Source organism: Narcine bancroftii, chromosome 1, assembly GCF_036971445.1.
Source record: "Narcine bancroftii isolate sNarBan1 chromosome 1, sNarBan1.hap1, whole genome shotgun sequence".
In the NCBI taxonomy this organism is placed as follows: Eukaryota; Metazoa; Chordata; class Chondrichthyes; order Torpediniformes; family Narcinidae; genus Narcine; species Narcine bancroftii.
The window spans coordinates 450,166,932-450,188,740 of record NC_091469.1 but is presented as its reverse complement, the minus strand read 5'-3'; the positions used below and the strand labels follow the sequence as shown (position 1 = coordinate 450,188,740).

Below are 21,809 nucleotides of genomic sequence, written 5' to 3'. Positions count from 1 at the left end.
CAAGAACAGAGCGTGTGCTGGGTGGTGTGGGTCTTTCATGATTGCTGCTGTTTTCTGACGGCAGCGTTTCCTGTAGATGTACTCAGTTGTGGGAAGGGTTTTGCCTGTAACGTCCTGGGCTGTGTCCACTACATTTTGGAGGGATTTATGCTCAGGGGCATTGGTGTTCCCATACCAGACCATGATGCAGCTGTTCAGCACACTTTCCACCACACATCTGTAGAAATTTGCAAGGGTTTCTGATTTCCTACCAAATCTCCACAAACCCCTGAGGAAGTAGAGGCATTGACGTGCTTTCTACACAATGCCATTGGTGTGTTGTGTCCAGGAAAGATCCTCCGAGATAGTGATTCCCAAGAACCTCAATGTGCTCACCCTCTCCATTTGGGAATTAATTTGGGAATCATGGAGAATCAATGAACATGTTGGCAACCTATGTATTACTGCCATTCAAGTTATAGAAATTTGCTTTTATGATATTCACAATAACCCAAAAATCTGAGATAAAATGCACTCTTAGTTTATGAAAAAAATAAGTATGTAAACACAAAATGCAAAAGAATTTTCCTTATCAGTTTCCAACACAAATCCTTTAAGTAGCCAATTGCTGTGAGTAGAAATACAAGCGACTGCAGATACTTATCACTTTCCAGTCTTTAGTTTAAATGAAGACATATTTAATTTTGTCTCTTTTGCTTTTTCAATTTATTTCTTATCATATGTGCAAATAAGGTGGTGGGGTTATTTAATAGTTCTTTTTAGTAAGTTCTTTTTTGCCTCAAGAGTTTTCTACATTATTCACCCTCAATATTTCTCATACTGGCCAGCAAGTTTAAGTGCTAGCTGCGAGCCTCAATGACTACTGTTATTCAGAGGACTTTTCATGTCTCCAACATACTAATAACATCAATAAGAAAGCACATCGATGCATCTACTTCCTCAGCAGTTTACGGAGGTTCAGTATGACTTAGCAAACTTCTACAGGTGTGTCGTGGAAAATATGCTGACTGACTGCATCACAGCCTGGTATAGGGGCTCTGAGTGTAAAGTTCTGAAAAAGGTTGTGGACATTGCCAAGCACATCACCACAAGACTCTCCACACCATCGAGAAAATGTGCATGGAACGCAAGCATCGGAGAGCAGCAGCAATCATTCATCATCCTCACCACCCAAAACATGCTCTGTTCTCGTTGCTGCTATCAGGAAAGACTTGTACCAGCAAGTTCAGGAGCACTTGCTACCCCTACACCATCAGACTCCTGTACTCATTTAAAGACTCTTGCATTGCACATTATTTATTACAAAATATTTTTTCTATATTGCAGATTGTTTACATTGCTCTTTGTACAATTTTCTTTTTTTCATTAGGATGCTTTAGATACCGAAAAGTAGAAATACAGGAAAAAGAATATCATGTGTGTACTCTGACAATAAATTGGAAGTTTGAATTTTATTTGTTAAGACCATAAGACAAAGGAGCAGAAATAGGCTATTCAACCCATAGTCTGTCCCACTGCCCAGCATTCTCTCCATAACCTTTGATGCCCTTTTATAACTTTTGATAGCTTGCCAATATTTCATACGAGTTTAAAAGTGTATCTCTCCATTCCAACTGAATACTGGTAGATGATAAGATGCTGCAGTTGACTCTGCCTCCATACACTTTGAAGATTTGATTTGTAAACAGACAAGGCAATCTCATAATGAGGCCAGCGTTTTGAACCAGCAGTTGTGGTTTCTCATCATTACCGCTGAGAAAAAAAACATCCCGCAGCAACTTATCTCCACTTATAACACGGAATTCAATGGGAGAAATATTTTTGAAGGACAGAATATCGTGAGACATATGGTTTCTTGGAACATAACCACTCCGTAATGTGGGAAGGGATGGTCTCAACTTACAGTGAGATATTAACCAGATTATAAAATTAAAATATTTCCCTAACCACATCCTATATTTCAATCCAACTTTTCTCCAGACAATTCTTTTAATGCTGAATTTACACCCAACCAAATACACTAGTATTGGTCCAGCTTTGACAAGATAGAAAAGGCAAGTCCATAAATGTGGTTGATGTTGTTGACTAATAATTTGTTTGATTTCTATAGCCCTGGAATGGTCAATCAATAATGTAATATTTAGGCAGATCTTGATGAAGAACAGAAGTAACATTTGTTACGAGCCCAGAGGACTCCCAAAACCAGCAGAAATAGAAATTCACCAAAACAATGGTTACTTGAACAAAAATATTTTAATTTTCTTATCCATTATTTAACTTATTACTATTAACTTAACCCCCTTCAAATTCTAAGCGCACGTGTATGTAATGGGTGCGTTCAGGAAAGTTCTTTGTTTCACTGTCCAAACATTCACTTTTCACTTCTCCAAGTTCACTGGTATTAGGCAATTTTCCATACTGTGCACAGAATTTAACATTTATGATCTTCACCAGGCTTTGGTGCTTTAACTTAAATGGTTACCGCAAAGGAAGGTGTTTGTTGGCTTCAGAGAGATATTTGTTGTTTGTTGGACACACACACAAACTGATCTCCTTCAATCAGCCACTTCAGCGTCTTGCCGAAGAAATTTGCCTCCTCATGGGTTTTCCAAAAGATAATCTCTTCTTCCAGGTTACCACAGAGAGTTCTTCTTTTTCCTCCATTTCAGGAGAAACACATGAACCAGCCACATCCGCTTGTAATTGACTATAAGGGTTTAGAAAAGGCTGATCTCAGAACTGAAAACCCATTTTCAAATGGGGTCTTGCTGCAGCAGTAAAACTTACTTTCCTGCTCTCTCCAAAGAATCACTTTTTCTTTCCTCTGTTTTCAAATCCACATGACCCCTCTTAGAATAGCAACCTTCAACCGGCAATGTAAACTTCTGGCACCAGTCTTAATAGCACAAGATTTTCAATTCTTGATCCTAGTCACTGTGCAAACATGGTGATCCATTAACACCTACTTGTAAAATGGTCACAGGTTCTCTTCCATTGTCTCAGCAAAGCCAATTAGAGAGATGAAGTCTCCACCTAGGCATAGCTCTTGCATTTTAAATGAGATGTCTTTTTGTGAAATGTTAATTTCTGTTTGTGAAGTGCACCTAAACTAATACCTAAACTAAACCCTGATAAAATTATGATATATTTTATCATAATTTTATTAACACATTCCATAACATATTTCCTGGAATGCATCATGGAAGATTTTTCAGGGAAAAGAGGAACACTATGGCCATAAGCAAGGCAAAGATGGACAAAAATAAAAAGATAAAGAGGATGGAATTGAAATAACAGAAAGCGACGAGCATGAATAGAAAAAAATAGTTCCTGCTTTAGATCGGAACTCTTCATCAGAACTGAGAAAGAGAGAAAAACAAATTTGTTTTCATGGAGTTCAAATGGATTAATAGGTGCAGTTACCAGCACATAATGCTTTTTAATGTGTTGTTCATGATGAAGCTGCTGGAGAACTCAAGCAAGTCAGGATAAACAAATAGATTAAGAAAAGCTCAACCAAAATAATGACAAAATAATAAAGCCCAAGCTTGTTTTTGACCTCCAAAGGGAATCTATAAATCCAGCAATAAGCATAAATACTAATTAGCCTTGTGTAAAGCAATAAAGCATTAATAAATTTGGTCTGGGAGAAAATCAATAGCTAAACACCTCTATTTAATATCTATCCTAAAGTTATGTGCATTTGCTTTAAATGAATCATCTCTATTGTCAATGAAAGTTTATTCAACAATAAACCCCTGCAAAATATAGAAAAAATGTTAAATTCCAGTAGGTATGGTATGCAGATAGCAGTTTCTGGTGTTTCTACAATTCACTTTCACCATCAAGAAGAACAGCTGACATGAAGATCTTTTGCCCATAGAGGAGGGCGAGAAGAATATCCTGCTCTCTCTGCTTCTTTCTGCTTTGTAAGAGGATGGCTTAAAATCTTCTGCAATAGGTGAACCTATTAGAAAGGTGAAACAAACAATCACCTTTTTCAAATATATCAAAAATATATTTTCACATATTAATTTGGTATATTAATATATTGTAGCATCCTGCTAACCGGGACACGACCCAGTACACAAAATGGCTGATGAACACAGCAACCGTGCAGAAACCACGGGGGCCAATGACTTTCGTCCTAGGTGACCACACGCATGGTGGGAAACAGTGAGCAATGGCAGGAATACGGCCCAGTCAGAGATCGGTGCTGCAGTGACGTCACTCCTGACATCAGCAGCGAGGAGTGAATATAAGCAGAGCTGCCAGTGCAATAAATCAGTCTTCGACTCCTCGTGTGTGTCTCTTCTTTCCACACTTCTCATAGTGTACATGCTACAATATTATCACACACAGGGTTGTCATTTAAAATTTAAATGTAGCCATACAGCACAGTAACAGGCCATTTCAGTCCATGAGTCTGTGCCACCCAACTATACCCGGTATATTCAAATAATGGGAGGAAACTGCTGTCCGCGGAGAAAACCCATGTAGACACAGGGACAACGTACAGACTTCTTACAAACAGCACAGGATTCGTATCCCGGTTCCAATCACAGGTGCTGTAACGGCATTGCGCTAACTGCTACACCATCCGAGCCACCCCTCTCGATTCTTTAAACAATTTACATTTCACTATGCTAACTTTCAAGTGTTCTCCTAAATTTTCAACAAATTTGAAATCAGAAAATTACGCATTCCATTTAGTATCCAAATTTGCCATTTCTGTCTTCTGGAGGAAAATACTTCTGATGTTGCTTAACCCATTGAGTCCCTCCAACAGATTATATTTTTTGCTCCAGACTCCATTGCCTGCAATCTGTTGCTAGCTTTTTCTTAAAGTTCAACAAATGGACGCATCTGTACCCCAAAGAACTCTCAGTAAAGCATACAAACATATAGAGGCTAGGACTTCATCTCACTCTCTAGGATTAGCCAATTTACCTTTGGTAATTATATTCCATCTCTTTCTTTGGCTTGGCTTCGCGGACGAAGATTTATGGAGGGGTAATGTCCACGTCTGCTGCAGGCTCGTTTGTGGCTGACAAGTCTGATGCGGGACAGGCAGTCACGGTTGCAGCGGTTTAGGGGAAAATTGGTGGGTTGGGGTTGGGTGTTGGGTTTTTCCTCCTTTGTCTTTTGTCAGTGAGGTGGGCTCACCTCACTATTCCATCTAGACCATTGGGAAAAGGAGATAGGATAATAATTGGAGACTATTTCAACTAGTTGTAGGAATCAGTCCTGCCGGTTCTGAAAGAACAAACAGTGGTCAGTAAGATGATGCCTGCCATTATATTCCCTTCATCACCCTGACAATTTAAACCCACTCATATTAATCCCTTTTCATTGTCTATATAAAACACTTTGGCAAAATGAAAGTTTACAGAATAAAAGACTCAATGACACCACTGATTAAAGAAAACTGGCTTCTGAACAGAAACCAAAGAATCATAGTTATTTTTCCAAATGGAAGATGGATGGCAGTGGAATCTCTGCTCAGAGGAGTTTGTTTAACTAAGCAAACAAACTGTAAATTTTGAAATGTTACCCTAGACACCCAAATCCAGAGAGTGTCATGCTTGTGAGTGTAGTACACCAATAAGAAGGATAATTTTAAAAAAACTGAAAAAGGGCATAAATATACTGTTAGAACAGACAGACAAACAAAAGCTGAAATTTAACAGTACAGGTGATGCTTTAATCTCTGACCATATCTCCAATGTCAAACTGCATTTGGACGCTCTTTAAGCTGGCACTGGAAGTCCAGTCCCAGTACGACTGATGCACAGATGCACATGGTAAGGAGCTTAAAGTTCTTGTGCTCCATGCCCCACACAGTCAGTGTCACGGTGCAGCTGCCGTGGATCTCAGCATAATGGAATTTGAAAGTCAGAAAGACTTTACACTTTGCTGGGGTTACCACGAGAGAGTAGCGCTGCACTGTGGATGGGTGAATGAAGCTTTCTGTGGTCCCTGTATTAAATAGGCAGTACATGATGTGACCGTTTACCTCAATGTCCATCATGGCCCTAGCCAGTTGATGTGGGGTGTCCTAATCCAAAATAATTGAAGCCAAAGTCTGGTCACTGACTGAATCGCTGTTGTAGTACTAGCTCGGGGGCACCCTCCAAGATGGCTGCCCCCATGTCACGCACACGGTGCTGCTCCTCGCTGCTGTAAGTGGTGCAATCCTCGTTTGCCGCTCTCATGGTCCGGCCGAGCCGTTCCCTGTGACCGGAAGTGAAGCTGGAAGTGAAGCCAGAAGTGGCATGGTCCAAGATGGTGGCGGCTGCTGGCTGCACGCAGCACTGCTGGAGGAGGGTTGGGACCTACATACCTTTCCGTAGTGTCCTTTCTTTCTGCAGGCAGAGCATGTAGCATTTCGGGCTGGGCAGCTCTTTCAGGGATGTTTCACATGGCTGCAGAAGTAGCGCTTCAGGTGCTCAATGGCGGTGGCGGTGACCTCGGATCCCATGTCCCAAGATGGCAGCGCCCATGTTCCCCAAGTGGCAGCTGTGTTTCCCAAGAAGACCTTCACGGTCAGCTAGCTACGCTGTCTCAAGTGTTTTAGCCAGATCGACTACTTCTTGCAGGCTTTGATTGCCCTTTTCCAAAAGTCTCTATCTGATGTGATCAGACTTGAATCCAGTCATACATGCATCGCTTATCAGTTATTCTATGTGGACACCAGTGGAGACATTTCTGCAGCTGTAAGCTCACCCAGCTCCCACAGGATCTGAATGAATTCATCCACTGACTCACCAGGCACTTGTCTACGACTGCCTAGAAAGTACCTGGCATAGAAAACATTCGTTGGGGTCCAATACAGTTTCTGCAGGAGCTCCAATGTAGCCAAGTAAGTAGTGCAGTCCCTTATCATCTGAAAAACATGGTGGCAGACCTGAGTAAAGAGTAGATCTTGTCTTCTTCGATCTGCATATTGTTGTGTCTCAAGAAAGCATTGATCAAATTTGATGGAGACCTCCGGATCATTCGGGTCGGTGTCCAGTTTATCTGCTCATAGTGCCTTGTCCATGGCCCAAAATTAAGGTGATAAAGTTGTAGAGCTATCAATCAACCAATCCAAAACTGCTGATCCCCTGGTGGGCTTATTGACCAGTTGTTCCAAAAAGCCATCTCTTGGGCATTCTACAAACCCTCTTTCCTGAGATCCAGTACCTTCCTGACTATCCCAATCCCCTTTCATGTTAAAATCCCCCATAATTATTTTGACATTTTCCTTCTGACACACTTTTTCTATTTACAGCCACTTCCTGGCTGCTGTTTGGGGGCCTGTATACAACTCCTAATAGGATCCTTTTACCCTTGCCATTTCTTAACTCAACCCATATGGATTCTACCTTATCTGACCCTATATCCCTTCTTTCTTGTGATTTAATATTATTGTTTACCATCAGGGCCATGCAACCCCCTCTACCTACCTGACGATCTTTCCTGTACACTGTGTACCCTTGGACATTCAGCTCCCAATCACCTTCATCATTAAGCCATGTCTCAATGATGGCCACAATGTCATATCTTTCAATATGTAACTGTCCAATAAGGTCCTCTAATAGGTTTTAATCACCTTAAGACATCAACACATCTCACATGTTGCTGGCTCGGTTCCAAGGCAGATACTGGGGCATTACTGCCTTTATAGGGATTTCTGGGGGAGGACGAGTCACAGGACCAGGGGGAAGGCCAGCCAGCAGATATAGTACATACATACAGAGAATGCTAATAGCTATACAGCTATAATAGCACCACAACTTTACCTAGTGAACCACCATTTGTTGCAGTACTGCCAACACGATGGTATTTACTCAATTATGTTCTGGCCAAGGAACAAATCTGAAAAAGCAGAACAATCTATCCCACAAATAACCCTTCAATGAGAGTTCTCTAATTTTAAGCAAAATGATGAAAAAAACTTTAATATTATCATAAAGTCACATCTGATAATGAATTTAGATTACACCAGAACCATTGGGCTCAAACCATTGGGCTATGTTTGATTCAGGTATGGATAGAAGAGCTAAATGCCAGAGAAAATAGACAAGGAGGAGTTAAATGTATTTATAAACTTGAAAAAAACTCAGTGAAGTTACCTCAGAGAAGTCATTTTTCTCAGACTTTCTGATTGCTGATTCTGCCATCCAGTTGTGAAGGATATATCTTGGGTTAACACCTTTAAAATCAGAACCATATTTAATTTTAAACTATTTTTAATCCATATATTACAGAGGAACTATACTGAGTCTTAAGGAAACAAAGTTGAGAATCTTACTTTGCATTCTGATTCTGCGTGCTTCATCCAAATCAACTGTGTTCCTACAAGAAACAATATTTGTAAAATATCTGTTTTTCTGCATTACAAAAGATCTCAGCTCATAAACAGAACTAAAAGTATACTGATAAAAGTTGACTGCTCCAGGAAGGAGGTTATTTAGCATATTGTGTCTACATTAAACCTTTGACACAGTCATTAAAAACTAATAACATTACCCAGCCTCTTTTCCTTTATTTTTCAAATATTAATGCAATTTTCACATATAATGGATGCCATAAACATTCCTTTTAGCAAAGTATTCCATAATCCATCAATACTCTGCACAGAGCATAACTGCATAATAGTAATATTATTGAGCTAGTAATCCAGATTTCTGGATCAATATTATCAACTACTTGCATATGCAGTATTTATAAAGTGCACTTAATGTACTAAAGGATTCTGAAGTACATACATGACCAAATATGGCTTCAGGTTATTGAAAGAAATAAAGAGCTAATAATCGAAAGCTTGGCCAAAGGATAAGTTTAAGAGGGATCTTAAGCAGGGAGGTAAAAGGGAGTACAATGGTTTAGGAGGAACATTTTAGAGTTTAGCATCTTGACAGCTAAAGTTACAGCAACTAACAGTGGAGCAATTAAAATCAAGGGTGCCCAGAAATGGAAGAGTGCAGAGATTTTGGAGAATTCCACAACTGCAAGAGATTATTGAATTTGGAGGCCATGGAGAAATTTGAATCCAAATTCAGTCATTTTAAATCACAGCATTGTGAATCAGCGCTAAAGTGATGGATGAATGAAACAGTGCGTCAGTGTGGCCAGAAGAGTAGGGAATAGGTTATCTTGAACCCAGTGAACTCAGATTAGAGAAAGATGAAACTAACCAGAAAAAGGCAAAAAAGTCAGGCAGGTGAAAAGACAGGATAATTTACTGTATAGTAGAAAGACAGCTGAATTGATAACAGATACTGGTTTAAAAGTACTGTACTTGAATACATAGAGCGTTAGGAATAAAGTAGAGGACCTTATTGGACAGTTACATATTGAAAGATATGATACTGTGGCCATCATTGAGACATGGCTTAATGATGAAGGTGATTGGGAGCTGAATGTCCAAGGGTACACAGTGTACAGGAAAGATCGTCAGGTAGGTAGAGGGGGTTGCATGGCCCTGATGGTAAACAATAATATTAAATCACAAGAAAGAAGGGATATAGGGTCAGATAAGGTAGAATCCATATGGGTTGAGTTAAGAAATGGCAAGGGTAAAAGGATCCTATTAGGAGTTGTATACAGGCCCCCAAACAGCAGCCAGGAAGTGGCTGTAAATAGAAAAAGTGTGTCAGAAGGAAAATGTCAAAATAATTATGGGGGATTTTAACATGAAAGGGGATTGGGATAGTCAGGAAGGTACTGAATCTCAGGAAAGAGGGTTTGTAGAATGCCCAAGAGATGGCTTTTTGGAACAACTGGTCAATAAGCCCACCAGGGGATCAGCAGTTTTGGATTGGAATTAAAGGTAATGGAATGTTTAGGAGGTAGTGATCATAACATTATTGAGTTCAGTTTCAAATTTGAAAAGGAAAACTGATATCAGTGTCAATATTTCAGTGGAACAAAGGAAATTACAGAGCTATGAGAGAGGAACTGCCACAAGTTGCCAGGAAAAATAAGTGGGGGGGGGGTGGGGGTGGGGGAAACAGCAGAACAGAATTAGAGGATATTTCAACAAGAAATAAAGAAAGTGCATGGTAGATATATTCCAAGAAAAAAGAAAATTATGAATGGAAAAATTGTACAAATCTGACTAACAAGAAAAGTTAAGGCTAAAATATAAGCAAAAGGGAGGGCATACAAGGAAGCAAAAATTAGTGGAAAAACAGACAAAGTCATTAGGAAAGAAAAGATGAATTATGAAAGGAAGTTGGCAAATAAAAAAAGGATATTATGAGCTTTTTTTAATATATAAAAAGTAAAAGAGAAACATGGGTAGATATATGACCAATTGAAATAATGCTGGAGAAATTATAATCGGTAACAAAGAGATGGCAGAGGAACTAAATGAGTATTTTGTGTCAGTCTTCACTGAGGAAGACAATAACAATATACCTGATAGAGGAAACCTCAAGTTGGATGGACAAGGGAGAGGCTGTGGATGTTGTGTATTAGGATTTTCAAAAGGCTGCCACATTAGAGGCTGCTTAAAAGATGAGAGCCCATGGAAATACAGCAAAGATATTAGACTGGGTGAAACATTGGCTGACAGGCAGGAAGCAAAGTGTGGGAATAAAAGGACCATGTTCTGGTTGGTTGCCAGTTACTAGTGGGGTTCTACAGGGGTCGGAGTTGTGGGTACAGGTACACAATCCTTTATCCGGAATCCTTGTGTCCTAAATTTCAGATTTTTCTGGATTTCGGAAAGCCAGATTTAAACCCACCCGAATTCTGCTGTCATATCCACCCCTACCCACTTCCAGTCGCACTGCCATCTTCCCCCTCACCTCACCCACCCGACTCGTGCTGCCAGTCTCCCCACCTCGCCCACCCAACTCACACTGCCGGTCTCTTGCCCCACCCAATTCGCGCTGCCGATCTCTTGCCCGTCCGCCCCACACTGCCGGTCTCTCACCCCGCCCGACTCACGCTGCCGGTCTCCCCCCCTCGCCCCACCCGGCTCGCGCTGCCGATCTCTTGCCCGCCTGACTCGTGCTGCCGGACTCCCCCCCTTCGCACGCCCACCCCACCCTGCCGGTCTCTCCCGCCTGACTCGCGCTGTCAGACTCTCCCCCTCGCCCGCCCAATTGACAATGCCGTCTCTCTCCCCACTTGCCGGATTTTGAAGCTTTCCGGATTTTAGATGTCCGGATAAAGGATCATGTACCTGTACTTCTTTTTACAATGTATATTGATGATTTAGATTATGTACTGAATGGTTTTGATGGTTTGCAGATTACACAAAGATAGGTGGTGGAGTAGGAAATGTTGAAGAAACCAAAAGGTTTCAGAGAGACCTAGACAGCTTGGCAGAGTGGGCAAAGAACTGGCAAATGAAATACAATGCTGAGAAATGTACGGTTGTACATTTTTGAAGAGGAAATAAACAGGCAGATTATTATTTGGATGGGGAGAATATTCAAAATTTGGAAGTGCAAAGGGACTTGGGTTCCTTGCGCAGTATAAACTAAAAGTTAACCAGGGTGGACTGGCAGTTAAAAAAAAATGCTATGTTGGCTTTCATTTCAAGAGGAATAGTGTCTGAGAGTAAAGAGGTATTGATGAAGCTCTAAGCGTATACAGAGCCGTTGTCATACCCACACTCCTGTTCGGCTCCGAATCATGGGTCCTCTACCGGCACCACCTACGGCTCCTAGAACGCTTCCACCAGCGTTGTCTCCGCTCCATCCTCAACATCCATTGGAGCGCTTACATCCCTAACGTCGAAGTACTCGAGATGGCAGAGGTCGACAGCATCGAGTCCACGCTGCTGAAGATCCAGCTGCGCTGGATGGGTCACGTCTCCAGAATGGAGGACCATCGCCTTCCCAAGATCGTGTTATATGGCGAGCTCTCCACTGGCCACCGTGACAGAGGTGCACCAAAGAAAAGGTACAAGGATTGCCTAAAGAAATCTCTTGGTGCCTGCCACATTGACCACCGCCAGTGGGCTGATAACGCCTCAAACCGTGCATCTTGGCGCCTCACAGTTTGGCGGGCAGCAACCTCCTTTGAAGAAGACCGCAGAGCCCACCTCACTGACAAAAGGCAAAGGAGGAAAAACCCAACACCCAACCCCAACCAACCAATTTTCCCCTGCAACCGCTGCAATCGTGTCTGCCTGTCCCGCATCGGACTTGTCAGCCACAAACGAGCCTGCAGCTGACGTGGACTTTTTACCCCCTCCATAAATCTTCGTCCGCGAAGCCAAGCCAAAGAAAAGATGGGGCACTGGTGAGACCTCATTTAGAGAACTGTATGCAGTTTTGGGCCCTCTATCTTAGAAAGTACGTAATAATGTTGAAGAGTGTACAGAGAAGATTTACTAGGATAGTTCCTGGAATGCAGGGGTTAACATATGAGGGACGACTTGGACTATATTTGTTGGAATATAGAAGAATGAGAGGAGATCTCAAAAAAACATATATTGAATGCTGAAAGGATTGGACAGAGTAGATGAATAGGATGTTTCCCTTGGTGGGTGAATCCAGGACATGAGGACACAGTCTTATAATTAGAGGTACCTATTTAAAACTGAGATGAGAAGCAATTTCTTTAGCCAAAGGGTTGTGGATTTGTGGAATTCATTGCCACATACAGCTGTGGAGGCCCGATCATTGGGGGAATTTAAAGGGGAGATTGATAGGTATCTAATTAATCAAGGTATCAAGGGATATGGGGAAAAGGCAGGAAATTGGAACTAGAAATGAGAACATTTTAGCTCAGGATGGATATGCAGAGCAGACTCGATGGGTCAAATGGCCTACTTCTGTTCCTTTATCTTGTAACATTGAAATAGTTAAGTCTAAAATTAATATGGAAGAGGGTTTCCACATCAGGTGATCTGAGGCATAAATGGGTGGTGTTATAGGGCTGGAGATAGATGTAGGTTAAAAATCCAGTCTTACAGAACAATGTCTTTATTTCAACTACACAAATGCCCCGTTTCAAAAGAAGCTCATCTCAGAGTCAGAACAGGTGTCATAATAGGACTTGGTCAACTTTCAATTATGGCTTATTATAGTGTAAATTATGAAGATAAAGATACCAAAGGATCCAAGAATATTTTTACTTGGAGATATTTATGAAAAGGATATAAAATTGAAATTGGACAAATACCAAGAAAAGTTTTTAAGTATCGCAATAGCAACTGCAAAGAAATGTTTAGCGAGATCGTGGAAAGATGACAGAGAAGTGTAATTAAGTAGATGGTATCTACTTTTCTTTTCTTTTCTTCTTTCTTTGGCTTGGCTTCGCGGATGAAGATTTATGGAGGGGGTAAAAGTCCACGTCAGCTGCAGGCTCGATTGTGGCTGACAAGTCCGATGCGGGACAGGCAGACACGGTTGCAGGGGAAAATTGGTTGGTTGGGGTTGGGTGTTGGGTTTTTCCTCCTTTGTCTTTTGTCAGTGAGGTGGGCTCTGCGGTCTTCTTCAAAGGAGGTTGCTGCCCGCCAAACTGTGAGGCGCCAAGATGCACGGTTTGAGGCGATATCAGCCCACTGGCGGTGGTCAATGTGGCAGGCACCAAGAGATTTCTTTAGGCAGTCCTTGTACCTCTTCTTTGGTGCACCTCTGTCACGGTGGCCAGTGGAGAGCTCGCCATATAACACCATCTTGGGAAGGCGATGGTCCTCCATTCTGGAGACGTGACCCACCCAGCGCAGCTGGATCTTCAGCAGCGTGGACTCGATGCTGTCGGCCTCTGCCATCTCGAGTACTTCGATGTTAGGGATGAAGTCGCTCCAATGAATTTTGAGGATGGAGCGGAGACAACGCTGGTGGAAGCGTTCTAGGAGCCGTAGGTGATGCCGGTAGAGGACCCATGATTCGGCGCCGAACAGGAGTGTGGGCATGACAACGGCTCTGTATACGCTAATCTTTGTGAGGTTTTTCAGTTGGTTGTTTTTCCAGACTCTTTTGTGTAGTCTTCCAAAGGCGCTATTTGCCTTGGAGAGTCTGTTGTCTATCTCGTTGTCGATCCTTTCATCTGATGAAATGGTGCAGCCGAGATAGGTAAACTGGTTGACCGTTTTGAGTTTTGTGTGCCCGATGGAGATGTGGGGGGGCTGGTAGTCATGGTGGGGAGCTGGCTGATGGAGGACCTCCGTTTTCTTCAGGCTGACTTCCAGGCCAAACATTTTGGCAGTTTCCGCAAAACAGGACGTCAAGCACTGAAGAACTGGCTCTGAATGGGCAACTAAAGCGGCATCGTCTGCAAAGAGTAGTTCACGGACAAGTTTCTCTTGTGTCTTGGTGTGAGCTTGCAGGCGCCTCAGATTGAAGAGACTGCCATCCGTGCGGTACCGGATGTAAACAGCGTCTTCATTGTTGAGGTCTTTCATGGCTTGGTTCAGCATCATGCTGAAGAAGATTGAAAAGAGGGTTGGTGCGAGAACACAGCCTTGCTTCACGCCATTGTTAATGGAGAAGGGTTCAGAGAGCTCATTGCTGTATCTGACCCGACCTTGTTGGTTTTCGTGCAGTTGGATCCCCCCAAAGTTCCTCAACATGGTAGATGGTATAATGAGATGCAAAATGGTATATCTTTGAAAAAAAATTACGTGTAGTTTAAGGAATCGAGTTGAAATTTTTTATAGTATTTGGAAAACATATATGGATTTTATGAATAATTATCCGTCCACCTCTTCTATCTATCCACTCCTCTTAATTAGTAATTTTTAATAACAATTAACAATTGTCTCTGCTAATATTATTGTATATTAAATGGTAGGTGTTTCTTTATTTTCTTTTCTTTCCTTACTTTTGGGTTGGAGGGGGGATAGGGAGAAAATATATAAAAGTACTTTTTTGGCTATGGATATTTGATTCATGTTTTATTCATTTTTTCCTGTAATAATGCAAACAATTAGTGGGCAAAGGAGTTAAGGGTTATGGGGATAAGGCTGGAAAGGGGTACTGATGGTAGTGATCAGCCATGATCTGTAAAATGGCGGTGCTGGCTCGACGGGCCGAAGGGCCTACTCCAGCTCCTATTGTCTATTGTCTATTGTAATTAATTTTTTTAAACTTTCAAATATGCCTTATTAAGAGAGATGAAGTTGTTATTTAGCAAATAAACATTTCAGTAAAGAACTCAGTGATTTTCATCTTTCCTATTATATATTTTATTCACTAATGAGATTGTGATAAGGGTAGTAGAAAAATCATCATACCTAACTGTCTTTGAGAAGTTGAAGGTGAGCTAACTTCTTAAAAAATTGGGTTTTTTGTTGGTATGTTACTCTCATAGTACTGTTGGATGAAGAGATCCAGGAGTTAGTCCTAGCGACAAGCAAATGTAAGGAGGTAAACACAAAACCCTTCAGGCATGTGATTGTAGTAAAAACACAAAAATGTCAGAGGAACTCAGCAGGTCTTAACAGCTTCCATAGGAGTAAAGATATAAATAACCAATATTTTAGGTCTCTCCCCCACCTTCTTCAGTATGAGCATAAAGCAGGCAGGCACCTGAATAAAATGGTGGGGAGAGGAGGGAGGGTGGGAGGAGAACACAAGCCAACAGACAAAAGGCCATAATTGAACATGGATGGGAGGATAGGAGAGGGAAAGTGTGAATGAATCAGGGGAAGGAGTGGCTCTGAGTGCAGAGGGAGAGGAGAGGGAAAGGGAAAGAGAGGCAAAGCTAGAGGAAATGAGTCACAGGGATAGAGGAAGAAGAGATATGGTAGAAAATGGAGAAGTTGAATTTAATGCCATCTGGTTCAAGAATGCTCAGATGGAATAGATGCTGTTCCCCCAATCTCAGTCTGGAAGTGCATGAGACCATGGACAAATATGTTGACCTAGGAATGAGGCAGAGACTTTTGCCTGTCAGCATGTGCTCTTTCCCCTGCCCTTTCTTCCCTCCTCCCCCAACCTTTTTAGCCTGCTTTTTGCTCATATCTTGAGGGGCTCAGGCCCAAAACATTAATTATATATATTTACCTCCTATGGATGCTGAGTTCATCCAATATTTTTGACTTTTTACTTTAATTACAGTAGGGATCGTTTATCTTGATCACAGTCAATTTTTATGTAATTTATGGCTTTGATGTCTTCTTAACGTTATGCCAAAAAAAGAAATTTGATCATAGGTTAAAATATGATGTTGTATGGAAAACAGTCATGGATTTTGGAGAGGACATACAACTCAAAAACATTAGCAAACAAAGTTAGTGCAGGGAAGGTAGCTTGCAAGCATGCTTCAATGAACAAATTATGCAGAGGAGGGCAAGATGTGGCTTGTTTAAAATGAAGGACAAGAAGAATAGGAGAATAAGAATGAAATGGCCAGGAGGTGACTCCATTCACAGATAACAGCACTCATAGATTGTACAGGACCTGATGATGATTGAAAGGACCACGGATATTCTAGTCTTTTTTTCTTTGGCTTGGCTTCGCGGACGAAGATTTATGGAGGGGGTAAAAGTCCACGACAGCTGCAGGCTCGTTTGTGGCTGACAAGTCCGATGCGGGACAGGCAGCGGCTGCAGGGAAAATTGGTTGGTTGGGGTTGGGTGTTGGGTGTTGGGTTACTAGAATATATCATTGGAATCATCGAGCCATTTTGTCCTGGCATTAAACACATGTTACATAGAAAACATTTCAAAAGGAATCAAATATATTCAAAGCAGAGATTGGCCGGCATTTAAACTACAACAGAGTTTGAGGGGAGCTTAGGAAAGTGGTGTTAAAGTCATGACTGGATCAGCCATGATCTTAAAATTAGTTTGTGGCTTTTATTCACATAGATAGACGCTTCTGGATGTGCATTCAGTTGTCCCATAGAAGAAGAAATGGAGAAGGTATCTGAGCAATTAAATGATTGTATTTCTGAAATCAACTGAATATTCATACACTTAAATGCTGTTGTGTGTGTGTGTGTGTGTGTGTGTGTGTGTACGTGTGTGTGTGTGTGTGTGTGTGTGTGTGTGTGTGTGCTCGCGTGGGTGCGTGTGTATGTATATATCATAGGAACCCACCCAAATGAATTCCCATTACCATAACTGCCTATTCAGATTTTCTGCATGCTTAAAATGCACTGATAGATTTTCTGGCAATTTGGGAAGTGTGGATTTAATCAAAAGACAGAAATGCTGAAGGAATAGCCAGGCTTGCAGTGTTGATAGGAGGTAAATATTTGTTACTGACGTTTTGGGTCTGAGCCCTTCCTTAGCTATGAGTGTCTGAATTAAAGGCTGGGGAAAGAAAGGGGGAAGAATGGGAGGGTGTGGAGGGGATTTAGACCAGCAGACAGGAAGCCACTTTCAAGCAGCCTCCATACTCATCAGGAGGAATGAAGAGAAACAGTGATTAATCTATAGCATGTGGATTCTCTGGAAAGTGGACAAATTGTGCTATGCAATTTGCATCAAGATGACATATTTTCATGTTTTTGCACCAAGGACTGGAGAATGCTGTTCTGTCAGGTTGTACCTGTACAATCGGATAATAAACTTGAACTAAAATATAAGCCTGCTCATGTGTTATTGATAAAAGTAGAATACTTCACCCTTTATCCTCAGATAAATTGGTATTATGTAACTGTTCAACTGTCTAATTTGAAAATGAAAGAATATATTAAAAAAAGTTTGGTTGTAAATATTAATTTGCTTGAACCTGAAATTCAGGCTAAAATAATTAATTTACAGAATGATTTTAACATGACCTAGTTTACATAGTGGGAAATAAAAGCAAAGCTTAAGTGAAATAGGGAAAGACATAAAACATTAGAATGATCCACTAATGGCCGTCATCAAAATGAAGAACTACAACACCCATTTTCAGGATCCACAGTGAAAGAGAAACAAAAGTGAAAGGAGAGGCAACAGCAAACATTAATGCAAAGGGATTTAATCGGCAAGATCAGGAGAAGAAAATTTAAAAGACACTTGTATATTGAGGCTATCAATCACTCGGCATGGGACTTGCAATCAGGCCCGCAACAAAATCGCATTTAATTCAAAGCTAACCAATATTAGAAAGGTTAGAGTTGTACTATACAGGCAACTTCTTCATTTTCTCACATGAATATCCTTGAATACCATGAGGAACCAATAGGACTTTGAAATTAATGTTTACAATAATTGTGAAATGAAAGTAAAACAGGAGGAATTATATAAATACTGAGGCCCTGAATGCATTAATCAAGGAAGTGGCTAAAGTAATCAGCCACATAATTTTAATTATAAATTTAGACAAACAGCATGGTAACAGGCCATTTCTGACCTATGAGTCCCTGCCGCCTGATTTACACCCAATTAACCTACACCCCTAGTACGTTTTCTCAACAGTGAGAGGAAACCTGAGCACTCGGGGAAAACCCATGCAGGCACGAAGAGAATGTACAAACTCCTTACAGACAGAGCAGGATTCATACCCTAGACCCGATTGTTGGCGCTGAAAAGGCGTTATGCTAACCGCTATGCCAACCCTGCTGCCCTAATGACATGCATCTATTCAAATCTAACTTTCCTGTTTATTCACTGAACTCCTGTGGTCAAACTAGTAACAAGATTTGCAAAACATCATTACAGGTAAAAATTATGATTTCACCAAATCCTCAAGTTTGATCACAAGATTCACCAGTCTTTCAAGATGCTGTTCCCCATCAAAACAGCATTTTTTTTTGTGAAATGGAGGGTTGCATCAATCAATCATTACACAAATATTTTGACGATATAAAGGGTGTTCTTAGGGATAAACTTTAGGAAAACAAAGGGGAGATAACAAAATTTGATCAACAATACAAATGAAAAGAGTGAGTGGTGAGTGTTTGTGAAAGCTAAGGAAATGAAAGAGAATCATATGTCCAAATTGTGTTTCAAGTTAAAAGAATGGTGTGTTAAATGACTAAGAATATATATAGCATTTGCATTACAATAAATTATTTTTAAAATATGATGCAATGCACATTCACCTTGAATGGACTTGTACCACTCTGACAAGTTTAGTTCAAATGCAGGAACTATAGTGTTAAAGAAGAGCTCTTACTTTCACCCTCTAACATTGGTACAAATTAGGGTTACAATTATACAATTTTTTTTTTAGCCATTCTGTGGTACCCTTTGCCTTCACAGTATAAGAGAAGCAGAATCATTATACTTTCAGTCAAATGTGTCCACATTCTCATGAGAATAATTCAGGCTGATTCCCCCTTTCAACCTCTCGGTCCACATCTCTATAGGAAACCACTTCAAATGAGATATTCTGCCTCCACTACTTCAAGTTCATTATAATAACTGTACCTATACAAATGGACGAAATAGCATTTCTCTAGCCCACAGTGCACACACATCATGTAAAATATATTGTGTGTGTGTGTGTGTGTGTGTGTGTGTGTGTGTGTGTGTGTGTGTGTGTGTGTGTGTGTGTGTGTGAGAAGATTTAATATAAAATAGACATACATATTTGGGAATAATTTACTCATTTCAGCACTCTTCCATGCAGTTTTAAATCTCTTTGGGTGAAAAATATTTTCCTCAATATTCTTTTACCAATTATCTTAAGCCAAATTCTTTTTACTTAATGCAAAACAGTAATCTTAGCAAAGTTAAATGTCTTCTTTTGCAATTACACATGAATGTTCAACCTGTACTAATAATTGAATCCTTTCACCCTAATATTAACTTCTCATAGCTTTTAACCTTTTTGGCCTTGAATTCTGCATGCAGAATTATTTTTTTTCAAAATTTACAGAACACATCAGGAAGTGCTGTAATTAAGAAAGGCAACCAAAATAATTAAAACAGATTAACTCCGAATATTTTATCAGATTGACGTTTATACTTTTTAATTGTGGAGTGATTTCAACCCCAAAATAGTATGATTTCTTAACCAAAGACATGTAAGCAATAATATGTCATGAAAACAAACCTGGATTTTTATAATGTCTCCATGCTTGAGAGAAACAGTAAATGTTAAAGTGTGCTAATGGATATTCAAAAATATATATGCACAAATCTTTTAAAAGAGTTTCAATCTCAGCAGATAAAGATTAATCCAGTGCAAGAACTTCTTGTGTTTTGCAAGGTCTTAAAGTGCCCAGTATTCATACACCAAAAACATTTTTATTTTGACATCGTAATTGATGCAATAGAATACAAAAACATACAGCACTAAATAAGGTCATTCGACCTAACTAGTCAATTCCAGTTCTCAATATCCACTTACGCTTCTTCCTGTTAATTTTCATCCAAAACCTTCAACTTAACGTTCCATTGCCTTCTTTCATGTCCATTTCGACCTTCCCCCCTCAATTCATCTATACAACTCGTCTCAACCACTTTCTGTTCCATATTTTCACCACTCTTTAGACAAGAACGTTTATCCTAATTCCCTAGTGCAGTTCTTAGTGATCACCAATAGATGGATGATCAAATTACAAAACCTTTCATCATTTTAAAGACTTTTATTAGGTCATCTCTCAAAGTCCTTTTCACAAGGTCCATCATAACGACCTTCTATAAGTGCTCTGTGAAAAGTGTACTAACAGATGGCATCACAGCCTCGTTGTGGAATTCGACTGCCCAGGAATACAGAAGGCAGCAAATATAGCTAGGGCTATCACAGGTTCCGACCTCCCATCTACTAGATATGTGACACATTACCTCATGAAGTCAGCCAATGTCATAAAAGATCTTCATCATCCTGGTCACAGAAGGTACAGAAACCTGAAGTTCAGTATCTCATGGTTCAAGAACAGTTTCTTTCCAACAGCTATCAGGTTCTTGAACCTCCCCTTATTATCCTAATCAGGGACTGATCTAACAAAAGGACTGACTGCACTACTGCTAAGTAACTTTTTTTGCACTAGGACAATGGTTCTTACCTTTTTCTTTTCACTCACATACCACCTCCTTAAGTAATCCCTTACTAACCACAGAGCACCTATGGCTTTGGATGCCTTAGGTGTTCTGTGGTTTGGAAAGGATTACTTAAGGTGGTATGTGAGTAGAAAAAAAGGTGAGAACCACTAGTTTAGAGAGATATGAGCTGAATGCAGGCAAATAGGACTAGCTCAGTAAGCACCTTGGTTGGCACGGACGAGTCAGGCTGAAAGTCCTGTTTCCCTAAAATTCCATGACTGGAGTGACTACTATCCGTAAAAATCCGCTTGGAGGCTCTTGTTTGTGATGCATTTTGATTGATTCACCATGAATTGGGTTTTAAATGGTTTATTGTTAACATATAGAAGACTTTTATAGTGACTATAATCCACTATAATAATGTAACGTTTCAATAATAATGACAGTTGTAACGATCTTCTTCAACGTTCTATGATAACGATCCATAGTAAAGTTCTATATGTAAACATCTATGAGTAAATCCTTGATAACAAAAGGTCTGTGTTAACAGTCAACAAAAAAGATATGAGTCTCACTCACCCTACCCTGGTCTATACTGCCAAGTTGTTCAATGCACACTAACGATCAAGAATTCACGCCCAGAACTCATGCGCATGTGCCTACCGTCCTACAATACACAAACCCATCATCCATGCACCAATCAAAGACTTGTGCGTAGGAAGCAACATGGCTGTGCACAGCCTATGGATGCCAGGACACTGACTAACAAGGTAAGTATGCACATATAGCCCCTACAATGACATCTTCCTCCACGACATGCAGCATGACATCACTGCAGCTACACATCCAATGTGGAGAAGTTGGCAGTTTCACATAGTCAATTGTGAGCTAGAAACAAAAAAATATAAAGGCAAAGTTCTGAAATTCACAAAGGATTTATGCCATGCCATTTACAATGAGTTCTCATGGATGGAAAGGAAATTTTAAA

General features: G+C 40.5%; 1 protein-coding gene across 1 annotated transcript in view; it reads right to left on the bottom strand.

The window, feature by feature from the left end:
- Window positions 1-3,844: 3,844 nt before the first annotated feature.
- LOC138760796 (protein adenylyltransferase SelO-like) overlaps window positions 3,845-21,809 on the bottom strand; it is a 31,647-nt gene continuing 13,682 nt past the window's right edge. Inside the window, 4 exon segments of the mRNA XM_069931948.1 lie at window positions 3,845-3,967; window positions 8,118-8,197; window positions 8,297-8,342; window positions 19,989-20,066. Coding sequence (XP_069788049.1) covers window positions 3,845-3,967; window positions 8,118-8,197; window positions 8,297-8,342; window positions 19,989-20,066 — 327 coding nt within the window.